This window comes from Pyxicephalus adspersus, chromosome 1, assembly GCF_032062135.1.
Source record: "Pyxicephalus adspersus chromosome 1, UCB_Pads_2.0, whole genome shotgun sequence".
Lineage (NCBI taxonomy): Eukaryota > Metazoa > Chordata > Amphibia > Anura > Pyxicephalidae > Pyxicephalus > Pyxicephalus adspersus.
Window position 1 is genome coordinate 19,469,105 of NC_092858.1, and position 21,851 is coordinate 19,490,955.

General features: G+C 39.1%; 1 protein-coding gene across 3 annotated transcripts in view; it reads right to left on the minus strand.

Annotated features, from left to right (window-relative positions):
* The window catches only part of ELMOD1 (ELMO domain containing 1), a 62,085-nt gene that overhangs the window by 39,244 nt on the left and 990 nt on the right, over window positions 1-21,851 (minus strand). For all 3 annotated transcript variants that reach the window (XM_072403152.1, XM_072403150.1, XM_072403151.1), the window contains exon 2: window positions 5,739-5,828. In XM_072403152.1, the coding sequence (XP_072259253.1) occupies window positions 5,739-5,755 (17 nt within the window). In that variant the 5' untranslated portion in view covers window positions 5,756-5,828. The remainder of the gene's footprint in view (window positions 1-5,738; window positions 5,829-21,851) is intronic.

Consider the following 21,851-nt stretch of genomic DNA (forward strand, 5'->3'; position numbering starts at 1 on the left):
TTATCTTTACTTTAAAAATTTAATACAGTTATATTCTGTGCTTTTAGAAAAGCATCAAGCTTTTTCTTTAAGCAAAATATTGCCCTCTTGTCCTCTGTAATGACTTTAAAGTGAATAATTGGGAAGCGAGTTCTCTATATGGACTATATATCTATTTATATAGGGTGATCATATCCCTCCTAAATGTCTCTTCTCAAGGGAGAATAGATTCAGTTCAACTAATCTCTCCTCATAGCTGAGCTCCCCCATTCCTTGTATTAGTTTAGTTGCCCTTCTCTGCACTCTCTCTAATTCCACAATGTCCTTTTTGTGAACTGGTGCCCAAAACTGGACTGCATATTATGTCTCAATTGATAACATAATGAAGAAAACAGTGAGTGTTACTCTATCAGATTATTGTGTGCAACCTGTAAAATCTTTGATAATAATTCAAAGTTATGTAAAACAGAGATAATGTACTTAATTTCTAAGTAATGAACCATAGCAATGGATCAAAAACATCTTATATTGGTTGACTTCTCATTGGCTTCATATATAATTGGAAGACCAAAATTCATGAGCCATCATAGCTCTACTTTACTTATTGTAGTGAAAGCTCAGGTAATGTACTGTAAGTAAGTGCCTTGATGATCAGATTCCTGATTAATTCAATTAAGCAAATGATCTTAAAATATAATATTACAGAACTTTTTTTACTTGGCCAGGTCTTAAAATATATTCAGACCACAGGTATAGAATGTATCAAAAAAAGCTAAACTGTCCTTTGAAAAAAAGGATCTATAGGAAGGACTGCACTTGTTGATCATGAGAGGGTAAAAGACAATAAAATAATGTTCAGTATGAAAAATGTTCCAAAAAATTCCAAGAATGAGACCATGATGTTCCTGCATGATAAAAAACAATCAAAATTTAGCAGCTATGAGCTTGAGCCCTAATTTTGTATTTTCGGATAAATGTAACCTTAATAATAATATTAATAATATTAAAAAAGGCAGAAAACAGAAAGCTAACAGTTAAAGAAAAATCTACCCAGTGTCTGTTAGACTAACAAATTACAAAGAAACCTTCATATATCTTGCCATCTGTTTGCTGTTATCAGTTCTCACCATGAGTTTTCCTCATCAAAATGTGTTAAGAAACAAAACTAAAACATAATTTGTTTTCTATGGATCAATCAACTTTTACCCCGATAGGTAAGTCTGGAAAAAGGCCAACGGATTAACAACAAACAGTGGGCAGAGCTTTAATTCTTATGCCCTCCAAGAGAGAGCTAATCAATTGAAGAAGACATATTGTATTGAGAAAAGTAGGTTTACCTTTATGACACGCCTTTTCGTTTTAGCAGAAAAAAGCACCCAGTTTTGATCAGGCACTGGAAGGCTGCATTGCCTAGTATCTCTGGGAGGCTTCTGTAATAGGTTTTCTTTAAACTGGGTGGGAAAAAGCTGTGAACAGCTCCCATTTGGCACATTGTGAGCTGTTTAGTGGGGATGTTTTTGTTCCTTATCCTCACAACATTGTTTTAATCTACCTTCTTTGGATTGATCTTGTCAAGCACTCTTGGGCTACCTATTCAGGCTCTTTTCATTGTAACTCAATCTTTACTCAAATTACTCTCCATTTTTATAACAACTGATAAAAGTACATTGACTGTTGCTGTGGTGTGTTACCTGAGTTTGTTCTTTTCTTGGCCCAGAGTGATCTAACCTACCAACGTGCCATGATTGTTTCCTTTTAATATTACCTATATACGCTACTCAACTTACGGTAGCTCTGTAACAAAACACTCCTGAAGAAGCAGACTAGTTCTGCGAAACGTGTCAAGTGATCAATCTTGTTCAACTTGTTTGGAGGTTTCATATAAATTTAAAGCTTCCATTGTTTGATAGCAGCATCTTGTTTAGTGGCCACATAGGCCCCTGGTTTGTTAAGAAACCTTTAAGTTGTTCTGTCCATTGTGGATCTGATTCTAATAATGTAACAATAAAAAGTATGTGATTTTAAAGAAATACCTATTTGATTGTGTTGGTACCTGAAAAATTCTTTGGGAACCCCCCTTTTTTATAGGGCTCCAACCTCTTTCTATGTATTTAATTTTGGGATGTCGTACCTTGATAGAATGAACAGTTAGGGTCCTTCTCTTTACCCACCATCTGCATTACCTAATACCATAAAGCAAAAATCTCTTATGGGTGTCGTTACCCCTCTACACATTATACCCTTTGCAGCAAAGCTCCAACACATAAAGAAAAAAGCTTAGCCTCATTGCCTTGTACATTTGCGTGAATGCTAGAATATGTGGCTTGAAAATGTGATGAGGTGTTAGATGTGATTCATTGTCTACCATGTTTTATTCTTGTATCACTAGGTGTTAAGGATTCCTGCAACTGTTACTGACCTGAATACCTGAATACAACTATATATGTTCATAATGTGCTGTATGTATCTGCACTGACAAAAAAATCTCTGAACTGAGAGCCACTCCCCAAAATAGAATATAGAATGCATTGGTTGGAATCAGTTACATTTGGACAGATATTTAATTTTTTAGCTGTTGGAGTATCAAACACTTCAAAATCTCTACAGAAGCCGTTTTTAGTGTTGTAATTACCTTGCACAGAATCAGAGGGGTATAGGAGGTGGAAATACATAATTTGATCATGCTTTTTCCTCAAAGACACATCCAAAATCCTTCAAACCCGGAACCAAACCCTTTCTATAATTGCCTGTCCCCATTTTGTATTCTCCCCTCTTCTCTTCTATGTTTCAATCTTCAGCCATCTTGATGTAAATTCATCACTCCCAGGAACTACAGAAAAAGCAGGGAGTATCCTGGCTACCTAATGTATGCACAGCTAAATTTGTAGAAAGAAGAGTAAAATAATCAGGCAGATAGGAATGCCTATTGCAGAAGAGACTGCATGTTCCTTTCTGTAACAAAATCCAGCCTAATTCCAAATTTTTAAAAGTGGACTTTAGTTCCACTTTAAAAATTGCATAGCAGGCATCTGGAAAATGTTCCCATTCAGCCTATGGAAGCAGTTGTGCAGGTAATTTGAGCACTAGAAGGTCATATAATGTCTCAGTACTAACCTTCAAGCTATGTCAATGCCTGCAAAATCTTTGCAGAACACTTTTCAACTGCTCTTATAGGTTTCATCAATGATAAAAGGAAAGCATGTGGTTCCTTCACATTTTCTAACCAGTAAAAAGCCAGGAATCTGCTTGATTAACCACCCATCTGAACCCATTCCTAAAAAATTTTACACATCAATACTTAGAATAAATGTTTTATCTCCTAATTATCCTGTAACTGATTAAAGCAGGTTGGTTTATTAGACTTGGTGTCCTTGACGTCCACCAAGCATGACCAGCGCTGCCATATACGTCCCAGAAGAGTCTCCGTTGGTTATAAACCTCTCGTTCTACCATTCCTAACAGTCCAAGTAAATAATATTTTAAGTCCACCTGGGCAGCATGGTTGGCTCAAAAGTTAGCACCTTTACAGCTCTAGGTCTCAGTTTCGGGTTTCGGCCAGGAGACTATCTGCAAGTAGTTTGCTCACAGTTCTCCCTGCGTTTGGGTGTTTTTTCCCTGAGTACTCCAGTTTCCTCCCACATCCCTAAAACGTGCTGACGGGTTAATTGGTTTTCCCTCAAAAAATTGTCCTGATACAATGTGTTAATGACATATAACTATGGTAGGGACATTAGATTGTGAGCACCTTGGAGGGATAGTTAGTGATATGACTATAGACTTTCTAAAGTGGTGAATAATTTGCTGGCTTTATATAAATATAGGCTAATAATAAATATTTTTCTTAAGGAATATACAAAGGAAGAAAGTGAGGAGATGGAGATGGGGGCATCAGACATATTGGGCATTTTAAAATTTAGGCTAGCATGTCATGTACCCCCACCATCCTGTATATCAGCTGAAAGCAATGAGAGGGCAAGCATGTATGGCTAACAAGGGCTTTGGATGGATCAGTTGGTTCTCAATCTAAACGTTTGTTACAACAGTTATCTTGAGCTTATCCTTATGCAACATTTTTTTACCCAAATTATGTTTTATTGGTGTAGATTCCCTTTATCCCTATAGCAGAAGGAATTCTAAATAAAAAATATATTATGTTTATGCCTTGTAATTGCCTTGAAAATCATAACATTTGCTGACAACACAGATTCTGTCCTCAGCACAATGATAAGTGATCTGACCACAGCAGTGTTTGGATAATTTTCTGTTGGCTATAATCATGCTATCAATACATTGGTAGCAGGGACATTCTACACTAAGGATTCTTCTTTTTTTCTTTTTTTAACAAAGTAGGCAAGGAATAGAACGTGTCTGGTTTTCATTGTCGTTTGTGTTCCCAATGGTCAGAAATTAGTTTTTACTTTTGCTTGAACACTTTTTTAAAGAAACTGTCAGGAAGGAAACAGACTATCAGGGACATAATATAAGTGTTGAAAATGCAAACTGGAATCTAATTTACTGAAAGGGTAACAAGAGCAGCAGTAGTCATTCAATTGTGCTGCGGCGATTATGTGCCAACATGGCACTTTATGATTAGAAGAGGGAGCACTAAAATGGGTTTATCAGTCCACTGATTCTCTTTTTATTACATAGTCACAGGCTGGAGAAGGGACAGGGTTTGTAATCGTTATTCAACTACAGTACAGAAATTAAAGTAAAGCAACTATCCAGACAGACAGTGCTGTGTAGTAGAGCTGTCTTAATCTCAGGACTGAATGGACAGAAAAACATATTGCTTGACAGGCCAAATAGCTCTAGTATTTTCATGCGTTGTCCTTAGTTTTTTGATTGGAGTTTCAGGACAATACAGAGATCTAGGCAAGGTAAGGGTACTGCCCACCCGAATAGATTCCAGAGGTGCAGACATAATCCTGCCACGCTCAACCATATACCTAAGCATTGTGAGCAAAAACACAAATTGACTCACCAAATAATAAACAGGGTAAATGTCAAAACATGCTGCATTGGAATATTTAACCCAACTAAACCCAAAAATGCAACAAAGCAAACAGCAATCATGTTGATAAGTGAATACAAACAGTGTATAGAAGTATAATGGTGGGCAGAATATTTGTTTCCATGGCAAATGTGCTTGTACACTGTTTTTATTCTCATCCCTGAATATACCAAGTGTGTGTGTTTGGGAGTTGGATGTAATCAAATGTGATCATGTAACACCCAAAATCAGAAGAACAATGGATGCCACATTTCCCAACATTCCTGCAAAGCAAAAGAAACCATATGTCTATGTGATAAGGAGCAAGACTTGTAGTCACAAAAAGCTAAATAGCAGAAAAGATAACACACGTAGTACCGCTACAGCCAACCACATGCTAGAATTTAAAAAGTTCAGTTTCAAAGAAAATAAAACATTTTTACTAATCAGCTTGATTGCTTTGAGAATTTGCCTTGTTAATTTGTGTGTTTACTTAAGATTAACCCGAAGGAGACAGCTGCAGTAGTCCTATAGGTGGCTGGGTCATGTGGTTTATTTGGTTAGTTTTCTAACTTCTTTGGTTGTTTTTTTCATTGTTAGGATCCAGTTTTATATATATATATATATATATATATATATATACACACACACACACACACACACCCTTAAAGCTCACAAAATGGCGACCACAGCCATAGAGGAAATGCTGGGTAGATGCCACAATACTTCAGAAAGTTAGGATGAAAACACATTGCCAATTACTTACTTCATGAAGTGCTTCATTGTTGATGCCTCGGAGATTCCAAGCGTCCAATCTTCAGCAGTTTTCCCGATAATAGACTTGTACTGACAAAACCTGAAAAGAGTCAGCAGGGAAGACAGCTTAAAAAACTTAAATGGTTCGCTCCCCTGGGCCAGCATGTTTATTAACTCTGTGCTTCAAATCATTTACATGACCATTTTCATTTCCTCTAACAATTCACATGCAAGGTTTTTAATATTTACCTTTAAACAAAAGAACTATAGATTGATGATGTGACAACAATTTAAAAACGAAGAGCATTTGGTTTTAATTTTAGCAATGTAGAACACCTACGCCAAAACAATGATTCAACATATAAATGATTTTAGGTCCTAAAAACTACCTACACTGTTTCAGCTGGCCATAAATGAGAAAAACAGCAGCACCTCTAAATTCTACTTGTTGCAAATAACTGGAGCATGCTGGTGTTTTCTCATGAAATGGGGATGGGGTGTGGACAAACCCCCAGGATCAATTTTTATCTCCAGGGAAAACAAGTATCATGCAAAATGATCCAATTCTGGAGATCTACTAATGTGTGTCTTTGTACACAATTATTACCAACTGGGCAAGATAGAATTCCAACCTCTCTGTCAAGGAACAGAGACAGCACCACCAATGCTATCCAATACTTCCGGGTGTGTCGGGGATAGCATATGCACATGTGGGCACCATGGTTCCTACTATTGACCACTAAGTTCTGTAGTGACATAGCCACATTCGTCAGCTCAATGTGGCCAGGAACAGTAGGAGATCATTCCATCAAAATCCTAAAGACATCACTAACCAAAGGAAGGGTCATTTCACCTTGGTGTACTCACCCTTTACTTGCCAGTAATTGCTGCACAAAATGATTGCTCATACAATATGTGGCTATGTTTATATGGGCTCCAAATACAGATACCTGGAATAAGTACGCATTTTTACCAATGACCACGTGCTGACTAACTATTGGTTGTGAAAGGGTAAATGAAGCAAAATAGGTCAGTATACACCTCCACGTTTATCTGACATTGCATCGATCTAACCTGATGTTGCACACAATATCCAAGCTATGCTGTCCAATTGATTGACCTGCTAGAAGAGCACTGACATTGTAGGGATAATGAGTTCTGCAAATTAGGAGCACGAGGTTGCTGCACTGCATTTATCACTTCTGTGAATTTAAAGTAGACCTTTCAGTAACTTTACAAGTCTGCATGACTATATTATGCATATAAACATAGAGGATTTATGGTAGAAAAACAGATCTGAGTATAGGTCTTTGGTTGTCCCAAGCATGTTTACATTTTGTCTGACTCACTTCCTTTGATAGAAGTCTGTTCCAATAATATTTTCCAAGACAAGTCTTCATTTAACTCAAATAATAGATGGTCCTTCATAAGTCATAACATACAACAACTGTGCTGCTACAACAACAGTATAAACCCACTAATCATTGCAACTTTGTAGCAAATCACAAGGTAAAAGGCTGCAGTGTGTGGCAAAATGACTGTGGTCATCAAATATATACTGGTAGCTCCACAGGGTTTTCCCCAAATTGGCCTTGGATTATATAAAGACATATGACAACAATAGGGACATTAGATTGTGAGCTCATCTGAAACATAGTTAGTGACATGACTACAGATTCCATAAAGCATTGTGTCATTGCTATATAAATACACCTTTAGGCCAACGGACCTAATTTAGTAAAGCTTTCCAAGTCTGGAGAAGATAGATCATCCTACGAGAACCTGGGTGATCTGGTAAACCTGCAATGGGTCTGGTCAAGGATTGAAAACATTTGCCAACTATAACCAAAGTATTACGTTATTATTTTATTCCAGATTACTGAATCCCCCAGGTTCCCCCATGACACCCTATTTTCCCCAGTCTTGGAGAGCTTTAATAAAACATGTCAGTCCAGGAAGTAAATGCTGACCCTGAATGCTGCCTGAACACAGATGGCCTTTCTTCTGGAGATTAAAGATGATAAAGGTAATGACAAAGGTAGTAATGTGAAATTTGTGGTGATTATTGCCTGCAAGTGTTTCGCCTAAACATCACTTAGGCTTAGCAAATGTTTCCAATCCTGTACCAGATCCATTTCAGGTTTGCTGGACCCAGGTCCACTGATGAAAGTGTATCTTCTCCAGCCTTGGAGAGCTTTAATAAATTAGGCCCACAGTGCCAATTCTGTTCAATGGGCGTTCAATGTGCTCTCCTCCAATGAAATGCACAGCCATCCTTTCCAATCAGTTGTTCATTGATTCGCCAGGACAAATCAATGAATGATGTTGGGGGACTGCTGTACACAACAGATTTGATGTGCATGGGCAGCCTTAGAATACTTCTATTAAAGTATATCTAAAACCAAAACTTTCTCCTTATTTTCTATAAAATAGGGGAGAGGTAAAGCAACTGTTACGTATGTTTTTGCCATCTGTATCCTACTAGATTTTCTTTAAATTTCTGTCCTGCAGATGACATAGAACATAAAAATTTCCCAATTAGCTGATTTTCGCCAAAACAAGTGCCCCATTCGGAGATTTTATTTTTACCCAAGTTCTGGTGATAACTATCATTTTTGGATTTTCTGTTACTTTGTGTCTCAGTGACAATAGTCACACACAGATAGCAATATTAAACCTAAAGGTTCTGTTCACTCCCTGCTTTACATTCTTGTCTGAAAAGAACAAGTTTTGACTAGAAAAAGTATACCTGATGCTACATCCTTTTTAACCTATAAAGGGGAATCTTATTAGGGCTCTTAGAGTAATCAATAATGTAATAAATCTATTTTTTAATTAGAAGTCATAGAAGAAAACAATACTGTGAAATACTCCATGTACAGTATGCTTTGGATTTGTAAATGTAAACATTTATCACAGAAAAGCCAGAGAAGCGCCAGACAGCTGACGGATGGTCGATTGTGGGTTTTAACTATAGCTTAGTCAAGTCAAAGTCTGCACCACCCAGCATTTTTCCTAATGAGGTAAAATAGATGTCAATTATTTCCCTCCCGGTAAACATGGATTAAATTTAGAAAGCACTGTAGTACTTGGGAAGGTAAAATTAACACATACATAGCCAGACCATTAAAACCACTGACAGGTGAAGCAAATATATGATTCCAATGGCACTTGTCAATGTGGGGGATATATCAGACAACAAATGAACAATGAAGCAACCATTTAGCTTCATGCAACTTTGACAAGAGCCAAATAGTGGCGGATGGATACACCCCCAAAATAGAAGATCTTGTGGGGTGCTCATGGTATGCAGTGCTTATATAAGCTATACAGAGAACAAGCAACAGTGTCATGGGTGTCCAAGGTCAATAGATAAACATGGGGCGAGGCGAAAACTCTTTGTTGTAGCACATATAATTCTGGCCATAACAGAAAGGTGTCAAATCACACAACGCATTACACCTTGGTGCACATGAGGTTCCATAGCCAATGCAGAGTGCCTATGCAGAGACCTTTCCACTGTTGAAAGTGCCTATATGTAAATGTAAAAAGTAGACCATAGAGCAATGAAAAAAGCTGAGCTGATCTGATGCATCACATTTTCTTTTAGATCATGTAAATGGGCTGGCACATGCGCATTTTTTACCTAGGGAAAAGAAGGCAGCATGGTGCTCTATAGAGATCTATGAATCAACGATGGAATCTATGAATCAACAGGTCAAAATTGAACTGGAAGCACAAGGGGGACCAATGCAATATAAGCTGAAGGCATTAACGTTTTGGCTGATCAGTTTGTATATATAAAGTATGTACAGTATGAATATACAAATGGACAAAAGGAATCCCAAGAAAGGATTCCCAGTCTCGAACCACCATCATATACCAGGCAAGTTTTCAATAAAGTGGTGGAGGGTCCATTCCCCATTGGATTTTTTTTACAGTCTGTGTTTCCCATTGTAGAGATGTTGCCACACGTCCTGTCCTGGTTACTGGTGAGAGTGATAAGACATAAGGCAAGATGAACTTTGAAAAAAGAAAAAAAATTTAAAACTCTTAAAAGTATGAGCAGTTGGCAGGAAATATTCACCATAAGAACAGGCTAAGGTCAGGGTCAAGTCTGGGTCGGTATCCAAGAAGTCAAACGGGCAGAAAATCATCAAGCAGGTAGGAGATAAGAAGCTGAAGATCCAGAAACCTGTGCCTAGGAGGCTTAAATACGACTAGTAGCCAAAAAGAGGACAGAATACTGATCAGGAACCAATCTGCTCATTGGCTGCAGGACATTCTCTCTAATCCCATCCCAACTGGGGATGCCAAGATGGACAAAGTACATATGACTAAATGGAGGCTGGGGATGCTGCAATCTGCTAAACAGAGAAGCTACCAATGGTATCATGGGTGTCATAAAAGCGAAATCTGGACTAAACCTAATTACAAAACAAAATGTATGTTCTGTCTTGAATCATGGTCTCTGTTGTGCATTTGTTTTTCAGATATGTGCAGTAATCCAGCATGAAACAATTTCTGCCCCTTGTGATTGTTCTTGCATTCATCCCCTGTAAATTTGTACAGGCCGCCAGTAGCGGGTGGGCCTGCTGAGTCTTATCACAGCTCTGCATTCTGCATAAGACAATATATCCTTTTTATGAATTATAAGAATTATTTAAAGCTCTTGTCCAAACCTCTACCCACAACATAAACCCCTGATGACCCCACAAAAACTATTGTGTAGCTATATATAGGGAGACTTCCCTCTGTTCTGGTGTTTCAACCGTTTTTTGCCAACTCCAAATTATTTAGATTAGCATTAGAAAGGTAGGATGTTTAGGGCTTATGTAACAAATTTTAGGGCATCATGTTACATATGTACTAAAAAGCCCACCTTGCTTTTCTTTTCCTAATACTACCAGTAATTAATAAAAAAACATGGATGCCCCTTTTACTTACTTAAATATGTGGTCATGTGACAATGACCTGGACAATTCCTAGTGGGTGTCCAAGTATTGGATCCTCTTAGAGGTGCCGCAAATAGGATAGGCTGCTTTAAATAAAAGCCTACCCATCACTGAGAAAAAAAAACCTCATTCCCGAACCTGCTGAAATCCATTTTTCCTAGAAAAGCAGTAACAAAGAAATATAACCAACAAGCATAGTAAAGTTCCTCTTTGTGTGACATTATAACAGCATGAGTACTATTGATTCACAGTGTGCATCCTTGTAATTTCCACCAACATCTGTCCTATCACATCAAATGACTGCTACCTTCAGAGAGAGACATTCATCTGTACACGCACAATAAAAGTAAAGAGTCTGCCTAGGACACTTGTCTCGTTTGTTTGCCGCCAAATATTGCACTGCTTGACTACATTATGCTCAAATAATACTCAGTAACACTCTGCATGTTCTGGGATGTAATTGTTGTGACAAACCAAGAAGCACACATGGACCTGATTTCTGTGCTGCCATGAGAATGGTGGCAGAGGAGGGGCAGGAATGACTCATATGTCCAAACCGATAAACTTACTGAACACCAAAGCTCGGAAAACATATTCCAAATAGGCCACAGGAACATCGTCTTTCTTTGTAACTTATCGAGATCAACAAAGTCAAAGTGGAGCAGGACTTACTTTTAAATGGGGTTTTTCTTAGCAATGAGCCCCTAAACCAGAACCTTCTATGTGTTTGTGGAAAAGCTTCGAAAGAAATAACGAAAACAATCAAGATTACAAGTTTTCCCCAGTCTATACAACATGGATTTTATGGTTCCCAAAGGGATCTGAATAATGTTTATCAGCAACAGACAGTTCATATTTCATCGTTATAAAGCAGCCAAAGAAGGGAAGATTGACAAAAACAAGGGTGAGAGACATGCAAGTGGCGCATTTTTCACAGGATATTCTAGAGATAATAAAGGTGTCCAAGCAACAGTTTCAAAGCGAGGGGAACAAGGATTTGATCGGACCCCGTTTATTTTTGTAGGCTGCATTAAAGAATTGTCCTCTTTAATTCCTGCCAACCTATCCAATTGATAATGTGGGAAAACTCCACAACACAGTAAGAAAAGCTAACTTGTTTACAGTAAGAGAATGATAGAATCCCTATTGTATTTGTATTTTTGTCTTCATATTTCAGATTTGTTTTCTTGCCTGGTATGACTGCTGTCACCAGGACATTAAGGATGCATTGACGTTACCACAATATTATAATTACCAATGCAACTGATTTTGAATGGTACCCCTACACATTATGGTAATGGTGCTCAGGTGCATTCATCTGTTTTTTTTTCTGAAGTTTTGGTGTGTTGCCAGCCCATCCAATTCCTCTACATTGTGCACGTTATGCAAGTTAACACACCGAGACATCAAGTTTAGAACAAGACCTAGGCTGGAGAAACTTTCTAAAAAGGGCCCCAGAAAGAGTTGTTTCGATCCCTCCAAATTCTGTCCAAAACTAAAATCAACCAAGCTTGACAAGTCATACCCTTAAATCCTTATTTGTGAAAACAGAAGCTGTATACACATTGGTACAGGCCTAATGCGTGGGGCAGAATTTGGAGCACTAGAGCAAAATGGTTGTGTTATTCTTCCTTTCTCAATTCCATAACAGGGTATCTGAAACCATTTTTGTTTTATTTGGATAGAGAAGTGAAGGATTAAAAACCTCTCGCAGGTTTTACTGCCCAGAAATGGTCAACGCTAAAAATTTCAAATTTGACTTGAGATCTAGCCAATCAAAGCTCTGCAACTGCTGCATTTGGCACATTTTCAAGTCAGTGCAACTTGCAATCTACTTACATATAAAAGATGTAATTTTACGTCTCATTCACCATTTCTGTTCTTGTCTATGTCACTTATGGGAAGATTCACCACTCTATTAGTCCTGTCCCTAAATGTGAGATAACATCACACATTTTAAAAAGGATTAAAATAGATGTGGGAAGTGGAATAAAGTAAAGCTGTCATCTACTCTGTTATCTACATAAACCTATATAAAATGTGTTATAGAACAAGAATAAATTACCAAAGGTAGATTTTATCATACTGCAATCTAAAATGTCTAGTAAAGTTTGACTTAGCATAAATCCATAAACAGATCTGCAGCCATGCAGCAGGAAGGTTCAACTCCCGAGACTCATGTAAAGTTGGCTTATGAAATGGCATTGTAGCTACCAGCATTTATGACTCACTCTGATTTTATTCTGCATACTATACGCCTCGTATAATCTTAATTTGGAAAAACAAACATAACAAATCATTCTGCACTTAAATGCTGTTATGAGGTTCAAGCCAACTAGTTTTCATTTTGCAACCTTTTGTAAACTATACAATGACAACACATTCTATAGCCTATATAGAACAATGTGTGTTATATAATATATATTATATATATATAATATAATGCTGAGAAGAGGCAAGCTAATCACAAAACAGTGAACAAATATTATAAGCCAAGATTGGCAGAATTCTAGTTTGGGATTGTGTCATTATATTTGGTAACTATGTCTTGTAACATAGTAACAAAGTATGTCTTTTCTTGAAAAAGAAAATCTCTATACTAGCATTTCTCAAATATTGAATTGGGACCTTAACTAAAATCAAGGACATGTTTGTGATGGGTCAGCACATGACTGTAGTAATGTGAGCCTAGTTTGTTTCAGTATAAAATTAGTGGCAAATGATACAGCACAATTATGTCTTAAATTACATATTACTGCAATCTAAAATGTAGATTATTAATGCAGTTGTGTCACATGTTGCATTCCTTCATATAGGATGTAATATATATACTCACCTCTGACACCTGCCAATCAAACCTGTTAAACAAATAAACTAATATGAATCACAGCACAGCCATGTATAGAGGACTAGAGCACATACAAGACAAAGGGTGGGGAAGAATACATGGAAAGAACACAACCATGAAAGTTAACAGTGCTAATTAAAAGTGTAAAAAGAAAATATAACAATGAATTTATTTTTACTATCTTTACTAAAGCTCACAGAAATAGTGAAGAAAAACAGCAATGTGTTATACTGCTGATACTTTGCTGATATTTTAGGAACAATTCTTGGTTCCAATCCAGCATATTTTTTTTCTTATTTGGGTTCTCTTAAATTGAAATTTTACTTTACTTGTAAAAAGCCATAGCCATGCACAAACCAAGCCCTGTCTCAGCTTCCCTCTTCTTTCCAGGGCCACCATTTTTCTCTCCATTACTTGGAGAAAATTTACTTGGAGAAAAGTACTTACGCGTTACGAGACCGGGTAACGCGTCTTCCTGCAAATGTACAAAAAATTGCCAATCTCACTGCTCATGCATGAGACTGAGTACTTTTTTTTTTTTTTTTTTACATTAGAAGAAAGCCACTTGATGACACACGCCTGATGTCGGGCATGCACAAAAGGAGCAGCCCATTCTCCTGGAATATGTGCCACAAGTATACCAAAAGGATGTGGGTTTCCCGTTTAGGAAACAAGACTGAAGGGGAAATTTTTTTTTTAAAAATGTGATGAAGGGTCGGCTCTAATAAAAAGGTTAAGAACTCCTACTTTATAGGAAGGCAGAAGATTATAAAGAGGGAAGGTCAACCTTTTCTACTAATTCACCATAAAAAAAACTAAAAGTAAACTATTTTGGGATCATCAGCAATTACTTGCCATTTGTTTCTCTGAAGGCTTGTATAGATGTGGTTTCATGGGTCAGCACAGCTCTATCCCTTAAAATGCATCCCATAGCATACATGTGAGTTTGCACTAACAACATAGAATAAAAGTGCATTTCACTTTATTCATTAGTTTGTTTTCTTAATATTATTAATATTACTATTATTAAACAGTATTTATATAGCCCCAACAAATTTTGCAGCGTTGTTCATTAAATAGGGGTTGCAAATGACAGACAGACACAAACAGTGATACAGGAAAAGGAGAGGACCCTGCCCCGAAGAGCTTGCAACCTAAGAGGTAGGAAAGCAGTGCTCATGTGGTTTTAAACCAAACATGAATCAAGACAAACTCAGATTCCAGCCCACAGCATGAGCACAGGTGGTGTTCGACTTGCATCTGCCATTGTTCAAAAGAAAACTGCCAGAATTAAAACAGAGTAAATAGCATCCTAGCAGCCAACCATATAAAAGAAATTCAGCTAAAAATACACTAAAATCTACTTATTCACAATTGAAAATGCCTATCTATAGGAGTACTAATCCATAAACAACTGTGTATCTGTGTATAGTAATGGCCTATTTGTTTTCACGATATGGAAAGCTGCATTAGGCAGACCATTCCAAATTAATGGGCTGCAATGCACTTCAAAACACGCAAAAAAAAAATGATGCAATTTGCCTATTTCACAGCGTGGCTCACAGAACACTGCATTTTGCTGCAGTGCAGTGCACATGAATTGTTAAGTTGTGTTAGTGTGCAGTAAATAATGAATGACACTACAATGGACCAATACACGTACCTTGTTGTGAATGGACCTCAATATTGATATAAAATGAATGGATGGTTTAGGTAGACCTTTAAAGAACATTGAGGATCCCTTATGTGTCCCCTGTGCTTGGTTAAGTAATCACAAGACTACAAAAAGGGGATGTAAATTGGAGCGGTGCTATAATGTCCCTGAGATGCTTCAATACACAATTCTGCTGTGCAGGGTCATCTGGTAGAAGCACAGCAAGGGAGAGGGTACAGAATGGGGGGATGCCTGTTCAAAATTAGCACTGTGGCCTCCATGTATATGGCTATGCACCTGGAGGGCACCTGCGCATACTTTAGTTTCACCTGGGACCTCAAAATATTTGGTATGCTTTGTAAAACTCGGTACTCAGGATGAGCGTCCTGGCATTTCCCTGTAAGCCACAAAGCAAAAAGGGAAACAGTGGAAAGATAAGGGATCCCAAGGGGCTCTTTCATTTACTGAATGCTTGTCCCAGCCTTATGGCCAATACACTATAATTTTTAGCCGCCCAATATTGGCATCCCATGCATTTCTCTAAGAACTCATGTACTTTTAGAATAAGGACTCTTTACTGAATAAGGGTGTTTGTTTGTTCAGCAGGTGACAGGTCTCCAGATTCCTGAGTAATGCACACTGCTGCCATCGCAATGTCTACAGGAAGGTCACTTGTTATTTCCCTGAGGGCGATTAAAGTTTCATGAATTCCAAGCGAGCTGCTCTAACAAGGGATTTACAGCAACCTGAAGAGCCAGCCATGGCTATATATCGTACAGGGCTCTCAGCAAGAGAGGCCTGGCAGCGCCAAAGCATCTGCATTCACCTCACGCAGCAGTATAAGAAGCTTCTCTGCGGCTGAGCACATATTTTTATCCCCCCTACCATCGCCCATTTCTGGGACTTGTGCTCAGAGACTGCCATGCTTATGGCTACCTTGCCTGTGTTCCATGTTTAATTGATTGCCTGTTGCTAGGCAACCTGGGCTCGGGCTACAAGGAGCACATAACTAAGATGTGGAAGAAGATGGTGTCACAGGTTGCAGGGGGACCAGCATCAGCCATTCTTATATATCTGCAGTATTATACACAAGGGAGTGTGCATCTTACAGCTGACCGCGATTAAAGCTGTAAGCTTCAATACCCAGATATAATGAATAAAGAAGAGCTGCTTAATAGAAAGCATTTGTATCTCTGTCTAAATTTTTACAGATCTGCCATACAGCACCGACCTTTATAACAGGACAACAGATCTCAGATGCTATTTAGTAACACAGGTCTTGTCCCTCCCTGAGCCCATGAATGGACAGTAAAAAGAGAAGCAGTCCACTGATGAGCTCACTGTAGGCTGGTAACACACATGCAATATTTGTGAAAGATATTTCCCAACGAAAAAAGACATGAATGAACAAGCACTGTACACACAGCACCATTCTGCTCTATGGAGAGGGAGAACGACAGAGCAGCACCCTGCCTAGCTCTCTCCTATTCCTTTTCATTATGATCATTCTTCGTCTGCGGTTGCTGGAATGACGGACGACGAGCGCTGGACACATGCCAGATTCTCGTCTGATATCAGCCCTAAGGCATTTATCGGATGAGAATCATCTGACATGTGTACGTAGCCTAACTCTGCTCTGCTCTCCAATAAGCTGTGATCTTTCCTCTACAGCTCCTCTGCATTGTGTTGCTTCTCTCTCTCCTAGCCTGAGCTCTGCTCTATAGGAATCAAGGGGGATGATACCAGGTCGTATGTAGGTACGTACACTGCCTGGAGTTTAGCTTTAGACTACGTTCAGTGTGCCAGTGAGGTTGAGGTACCGTTACCATTTTTCCACACACCTGAACTGTGCCCTTGGGTGAAATGCTACATGCAGCATTCCACCTGTAGCCACCTATAAAATGTGAACGGGGAGGAAGTGAGCAGTTTAATAGCACCTGCTTTAAAATGGTCCCACCATCGGGTTGAAGCCTTTAAATGAACTTTGGGGTCTCTTTGCTGACCTCTGTTTAAGCATGTAGTAACGAGTTTCTGCTTGGTTTCATGACATTAGTTTTAGATAATAAAGGGATCCTTCAGAATTTATAGGCAGATGCATTTCACAACCAGTTTACTTACTTCAGCATCTGCATTTCACTTGCTTCAAGACAGATTAGAATCCTCATAGACTTGCATAGGAACACATCACCCCTTTAATGCAAAGAATAAAATCCATTGACACAAGCTCTTAATCTCTAGAATCAATGGAGACTATTGGGCACAATCCATATGGACACATAAATGCAATTTGGCAGCTTAAGAATGATAGGGACTTGTGTCCCTTGTAGAATAGGGACTTGTGTCATCTGCCTCACTTGCCCCATTGCTTTCCCCCCCCCCCCATTTAACCTTTTAGGATTTGAAGGTTGATGAACACCCTTAGAAATGAGCTCCACATTGAAGGCACTTGGTGAGATTAAGATCTCTTGGTCCACTGGCCATTATAATCTCCACAGTTATGTGGTAATATTTCTAACCAGAGCAGCATTGTGTGTCCATCCCAACCTTGCATTTAGTAAATTTTGAGCGTTTCAGGTTACTTTTTTGCTGTTTTCTTTTTGTGAAAAAAAATCAGACCAATAAGGGATCATGTTTTGGCGCAAGATGGAAGCAGTTTAAAATCCATTGAAGACTAAACAAATAACCAAAAGTAGAACTATAGCATAAAACGTAAAATCAATCTGTACTGCAACATTCAAAGTAAAATATTTTTGTCCTTGTGTTAATCACCTATTCTGCAAACCCCATGGTAATCCTGCCAAACAGCACTACCTGTCATTTGTGGATCCATCAGTTCCTGCATCTGGGAATGACAGCTCAGTTGTCCTGAATAAATCTGCTGGGTTTGCATGGACTACAGCATGATGGGGCAATGCAGTGTATGGGCATGAATTAAAAATTGTTTCTAGCAAAAGAAAAAAAAAAGTGTTTGGCTCCTGATGTGAAAATTAGGTTTCAATGTTCGATAAAAGCAACATATGTGAAGAAAATCCTGACCGGATCCTGAGTTCACAGGAAAATACTGCAGAGAATGTTATACAATAAATGTGTGTGGTCTGAAGAAGGAATCAGAAGGGTTGATTTTAAATGTTGGAAGTTCCAAAAGCAAAAAGCGTTTTCTGGAAAATGTTGACTTTTCAGTGGGTACCCAACCTCTGGTCCCATCAGTGTTCTCCCCGGCCCCTTGTAGCCAGGCGCACCACTCGGCACTTTTAAGTAACCACTCGGCTGTTTTTGGGTGGTTACTGATGAGCTGGGTCACAATACAGGGGCTGCCACCCACCTACAGCTCCTTTCCACCAGCTTAAAAAAATTCTGGGGATAATAATTCTCATTAATTCAATAATTGCCCATACTTTTCTACTGTGCAACCTCTCATGCTTCCTTGTGTGTAGGGGCCATTCAGGGCCATTCATGGAACTAGCAGCAAATGGAATTGACAAAAGTTCATCTTTAAAATTCATGAACTGTACTTTACTTTCAACATTCTGCATTATTATATAATTGCAATTCCAGCAAATTACTTGGAAAGAGGTCAGCTCTAGTTACAAGAATACCTGTGATGTTAGAATAGCTCTCCTCTACCAATAGGAAGATAGCACATGGTTTCCATGTAAGTCGCCAACTGCTGGATCAGAACCCTCCACACATCTGTGTCCTCAGCATTTGGTGCAGAAGAATGAGATTATTTTAAGGAAACCCTTACTAGATCCCCTGGAAGTCAGATGCCTTTCTGGAATAGCACATACCAGTGCATAACACTTGGTTTGTTCTATAGGAGAAGAAACCAATTTGTCCAAACACAGACATTTACAGTTTTTCACCATCAGGTATTGCTAAGGACTGACCTGGAACTCCGTATCCTGAACAGACATTTCAGGCTTTTGCTGTTGCTTGCAATTTGAATCACAAGCTACCTTCCTATATTATTCAGGGTTCAACAAGCAGAATAGTACCAATGGATACCAAGATCTACCCAAATGGTTACGATCAGTACAAAGCCAAGTGAAGACATCACCCACCCTGTATAAATCATTAATAATAAAGAATAATGCACCAGGGAATCCAACAGAGAATGACACCTTATCTTTAAGTATATTTATAGAGCAGTGGCTGTGACATTTATCATACACCTACCAGACAACAGGATCTACAGGATCTCCCTAAGGTAACCAATATGGTAACCTAGCAAATTGCAAAGGGTATAGTGCCCAACCTTTATGCTTTTATGAGAATGGCAAATCCTATGCTGGAGTGTCAGAATTCTTGAGTAACATGAATACATTCCCTCCCCATTCACCCCAACAATGATTTGACTGTAAAGGATTTGGAAGGTTAAAGCTTAATGAACCCCCAGTAACCTCTGAAGGAACCCTCGTTGAGAATCACTGGTTAACAGGACCAGGGTTCCTCCAGAGGTTACTAGGGGTTCCTTGAGCTTTGGCTCATTGACCTCCTATGTCAATTTTTTTTTCAGTCAGGGCTCCATGGAACCCCAGGGTTGCTCCAGAGGTTGGTAGAGTTTCCTTCAACTTGTGATGGTGATCTCATTATTTTCAGGTCAATGCCACTTGTTAAAGTCAGTACCATGACACCCAATCTCTTTTTTATATCTGTAGGGTGAGCATTCTTTCCACTGACAACCAACGTAAGGTGTATCTTCTCCATTGACCTCCAATGGTTTTAGGAAGGGTTCCCCAAGACCTGAGATTACTGCACCAGTTTGGCAGGGGGAAAAAAGATTGAGAAAGGCTAATCTAAACCCTAATTTAGATGATTTTACTTTATTTCATCCTTAATGTATCTCAGATCTGTATAACATCAGCAGTGTTGTTAGCATTGTAAATAGACCTGGAGCACCCAGAGCGGCAGAAGCAGAAAGCTGGGAGTGGTCAAGTTATGCTGACAGTCTAAAACCCTGTGCCTGGCACATGGCACATCTTTGCCGCAATTCTTGTACCTAGAGAATATGCCATAATAACTGTGCCACCAATGGATGTCCCAAAGAGAACTCTAAAAATTAGCACAATTATATTTTGCAAAAATTATTTAGCAAAAATTAAAAAAATCTTCAAGCTATTCAGGGACTATTTAGCAACCAGCAGCTACTGGGACAACAAATACTTTGGTCATGAGTATGTAATGTACTGTATGGCATAATGCAATATACAATATGGATGAGAAGTATGGAAAATACAGTGGGTAGGTTTTAGGACAACTGTAAAGCAGAGTGCAGGGGTCAGGAATGTGTAAAATACAAAGTGCAGGAGTCAGGAGTGTGGGATGTAGAAAGGGAAGGGGTAAGGACTGTGCAACTCGCAAAGTGCAGGGGCCGGCAGTAGATAATACACACAGTGAACATACTGCAAAATGTGCAGAGGTCAGGATCACCTTAAGTACCTGGGTGAGGGGTCAGAAGAGAGTAACAAAGTTACTTAACAAAGTTAAGGGGTTAGGAGTGAATAACACACAAAGTTAAGGGGTTAGAAGTACGTAAATGTATAAATTCTAAAGATCATAAGGTACCACGCACAAAGTGCAGGAGTAAGGAGCATGCAACGCAGAAAGTGAAAGGGTCAGGGAGCATAATGCACAGAACACAGGGGTCAGGTGTATGTAAAACACAAAGTGAAGGGTTAGGAGCATGTAAAGCACAAAGTACAGGGGTTAGGAGAACCTAACACACAAAATAAAGTGGTGAGGAGCACGTAATATACAAAGTGCAACAGAGTGTGTAAAGCACAAAGTGCAGATGTCAGGAGTACATAAAATGGACAAAATATGGGCGTCAAGAATACCTAATGCACAAAGTGATGGTCAGGAGCTTGTAAAGCACAAAGTAAAGGGGTCAGGAGCTCATAACACACAAAATACAGGGGTCAGGAGTACCTAATGCACAGAGTGCAGGAGTCAGGAACATGTAAAGAACAAAGTGAATGGGTCAGGAGCACATATCCCACAAAGCGGAGGGGTCAAGAGTATCTAACACACATAGTGCTGGGGTCAGGAGTTTGTAAAGCACAGAATGCGGGGATAAGGAGTATCTAATGCACATAGTTCAGGAGTCAGGAGTATGTAAAGCACAGAATGCAGAGATCAGGAGTATCTAACGCACATAGTTCAGGGGTCAGAAGTATGTAAAACACAGAATGTGGGGGTCAGGAGCATGTTAAGCTCAGAATGCAGGGGTCAGGAGTGTATTAAAGGACATGGATCAGGATCAGGAGTATCCAACGCACAAAATACAGGGATCAGGAGTATCTAACTCACATAGGGCAGGGATCAGTAGTATCTAAAACACATAGTGCAGGGGTCAGGAGTATCTAACGCACATATTGCAGGGGTCAGGGGTATCTAACACACATAGTGCAGTGATCAGGAGCATGCAAGGCACAGAATGCGGGGTTCAGGAGTGCATTAAAGGACATAGTGCAGGGGTCAGGGGTATCCAATGCATATAGTGCAGGGGTCAGGGGGGTCAGGAGTATCCAACGCACATAGTGCAGGGGTCAGGAGTATCCAACGCACATAGTGATGGGGTGAGAGTTTCCAACGCACTTAGTGATGGGGTCAGGAGTATGTAGCGCACATAGTGCAGGGATCAGGAGTATGTAACGCACATAGTGA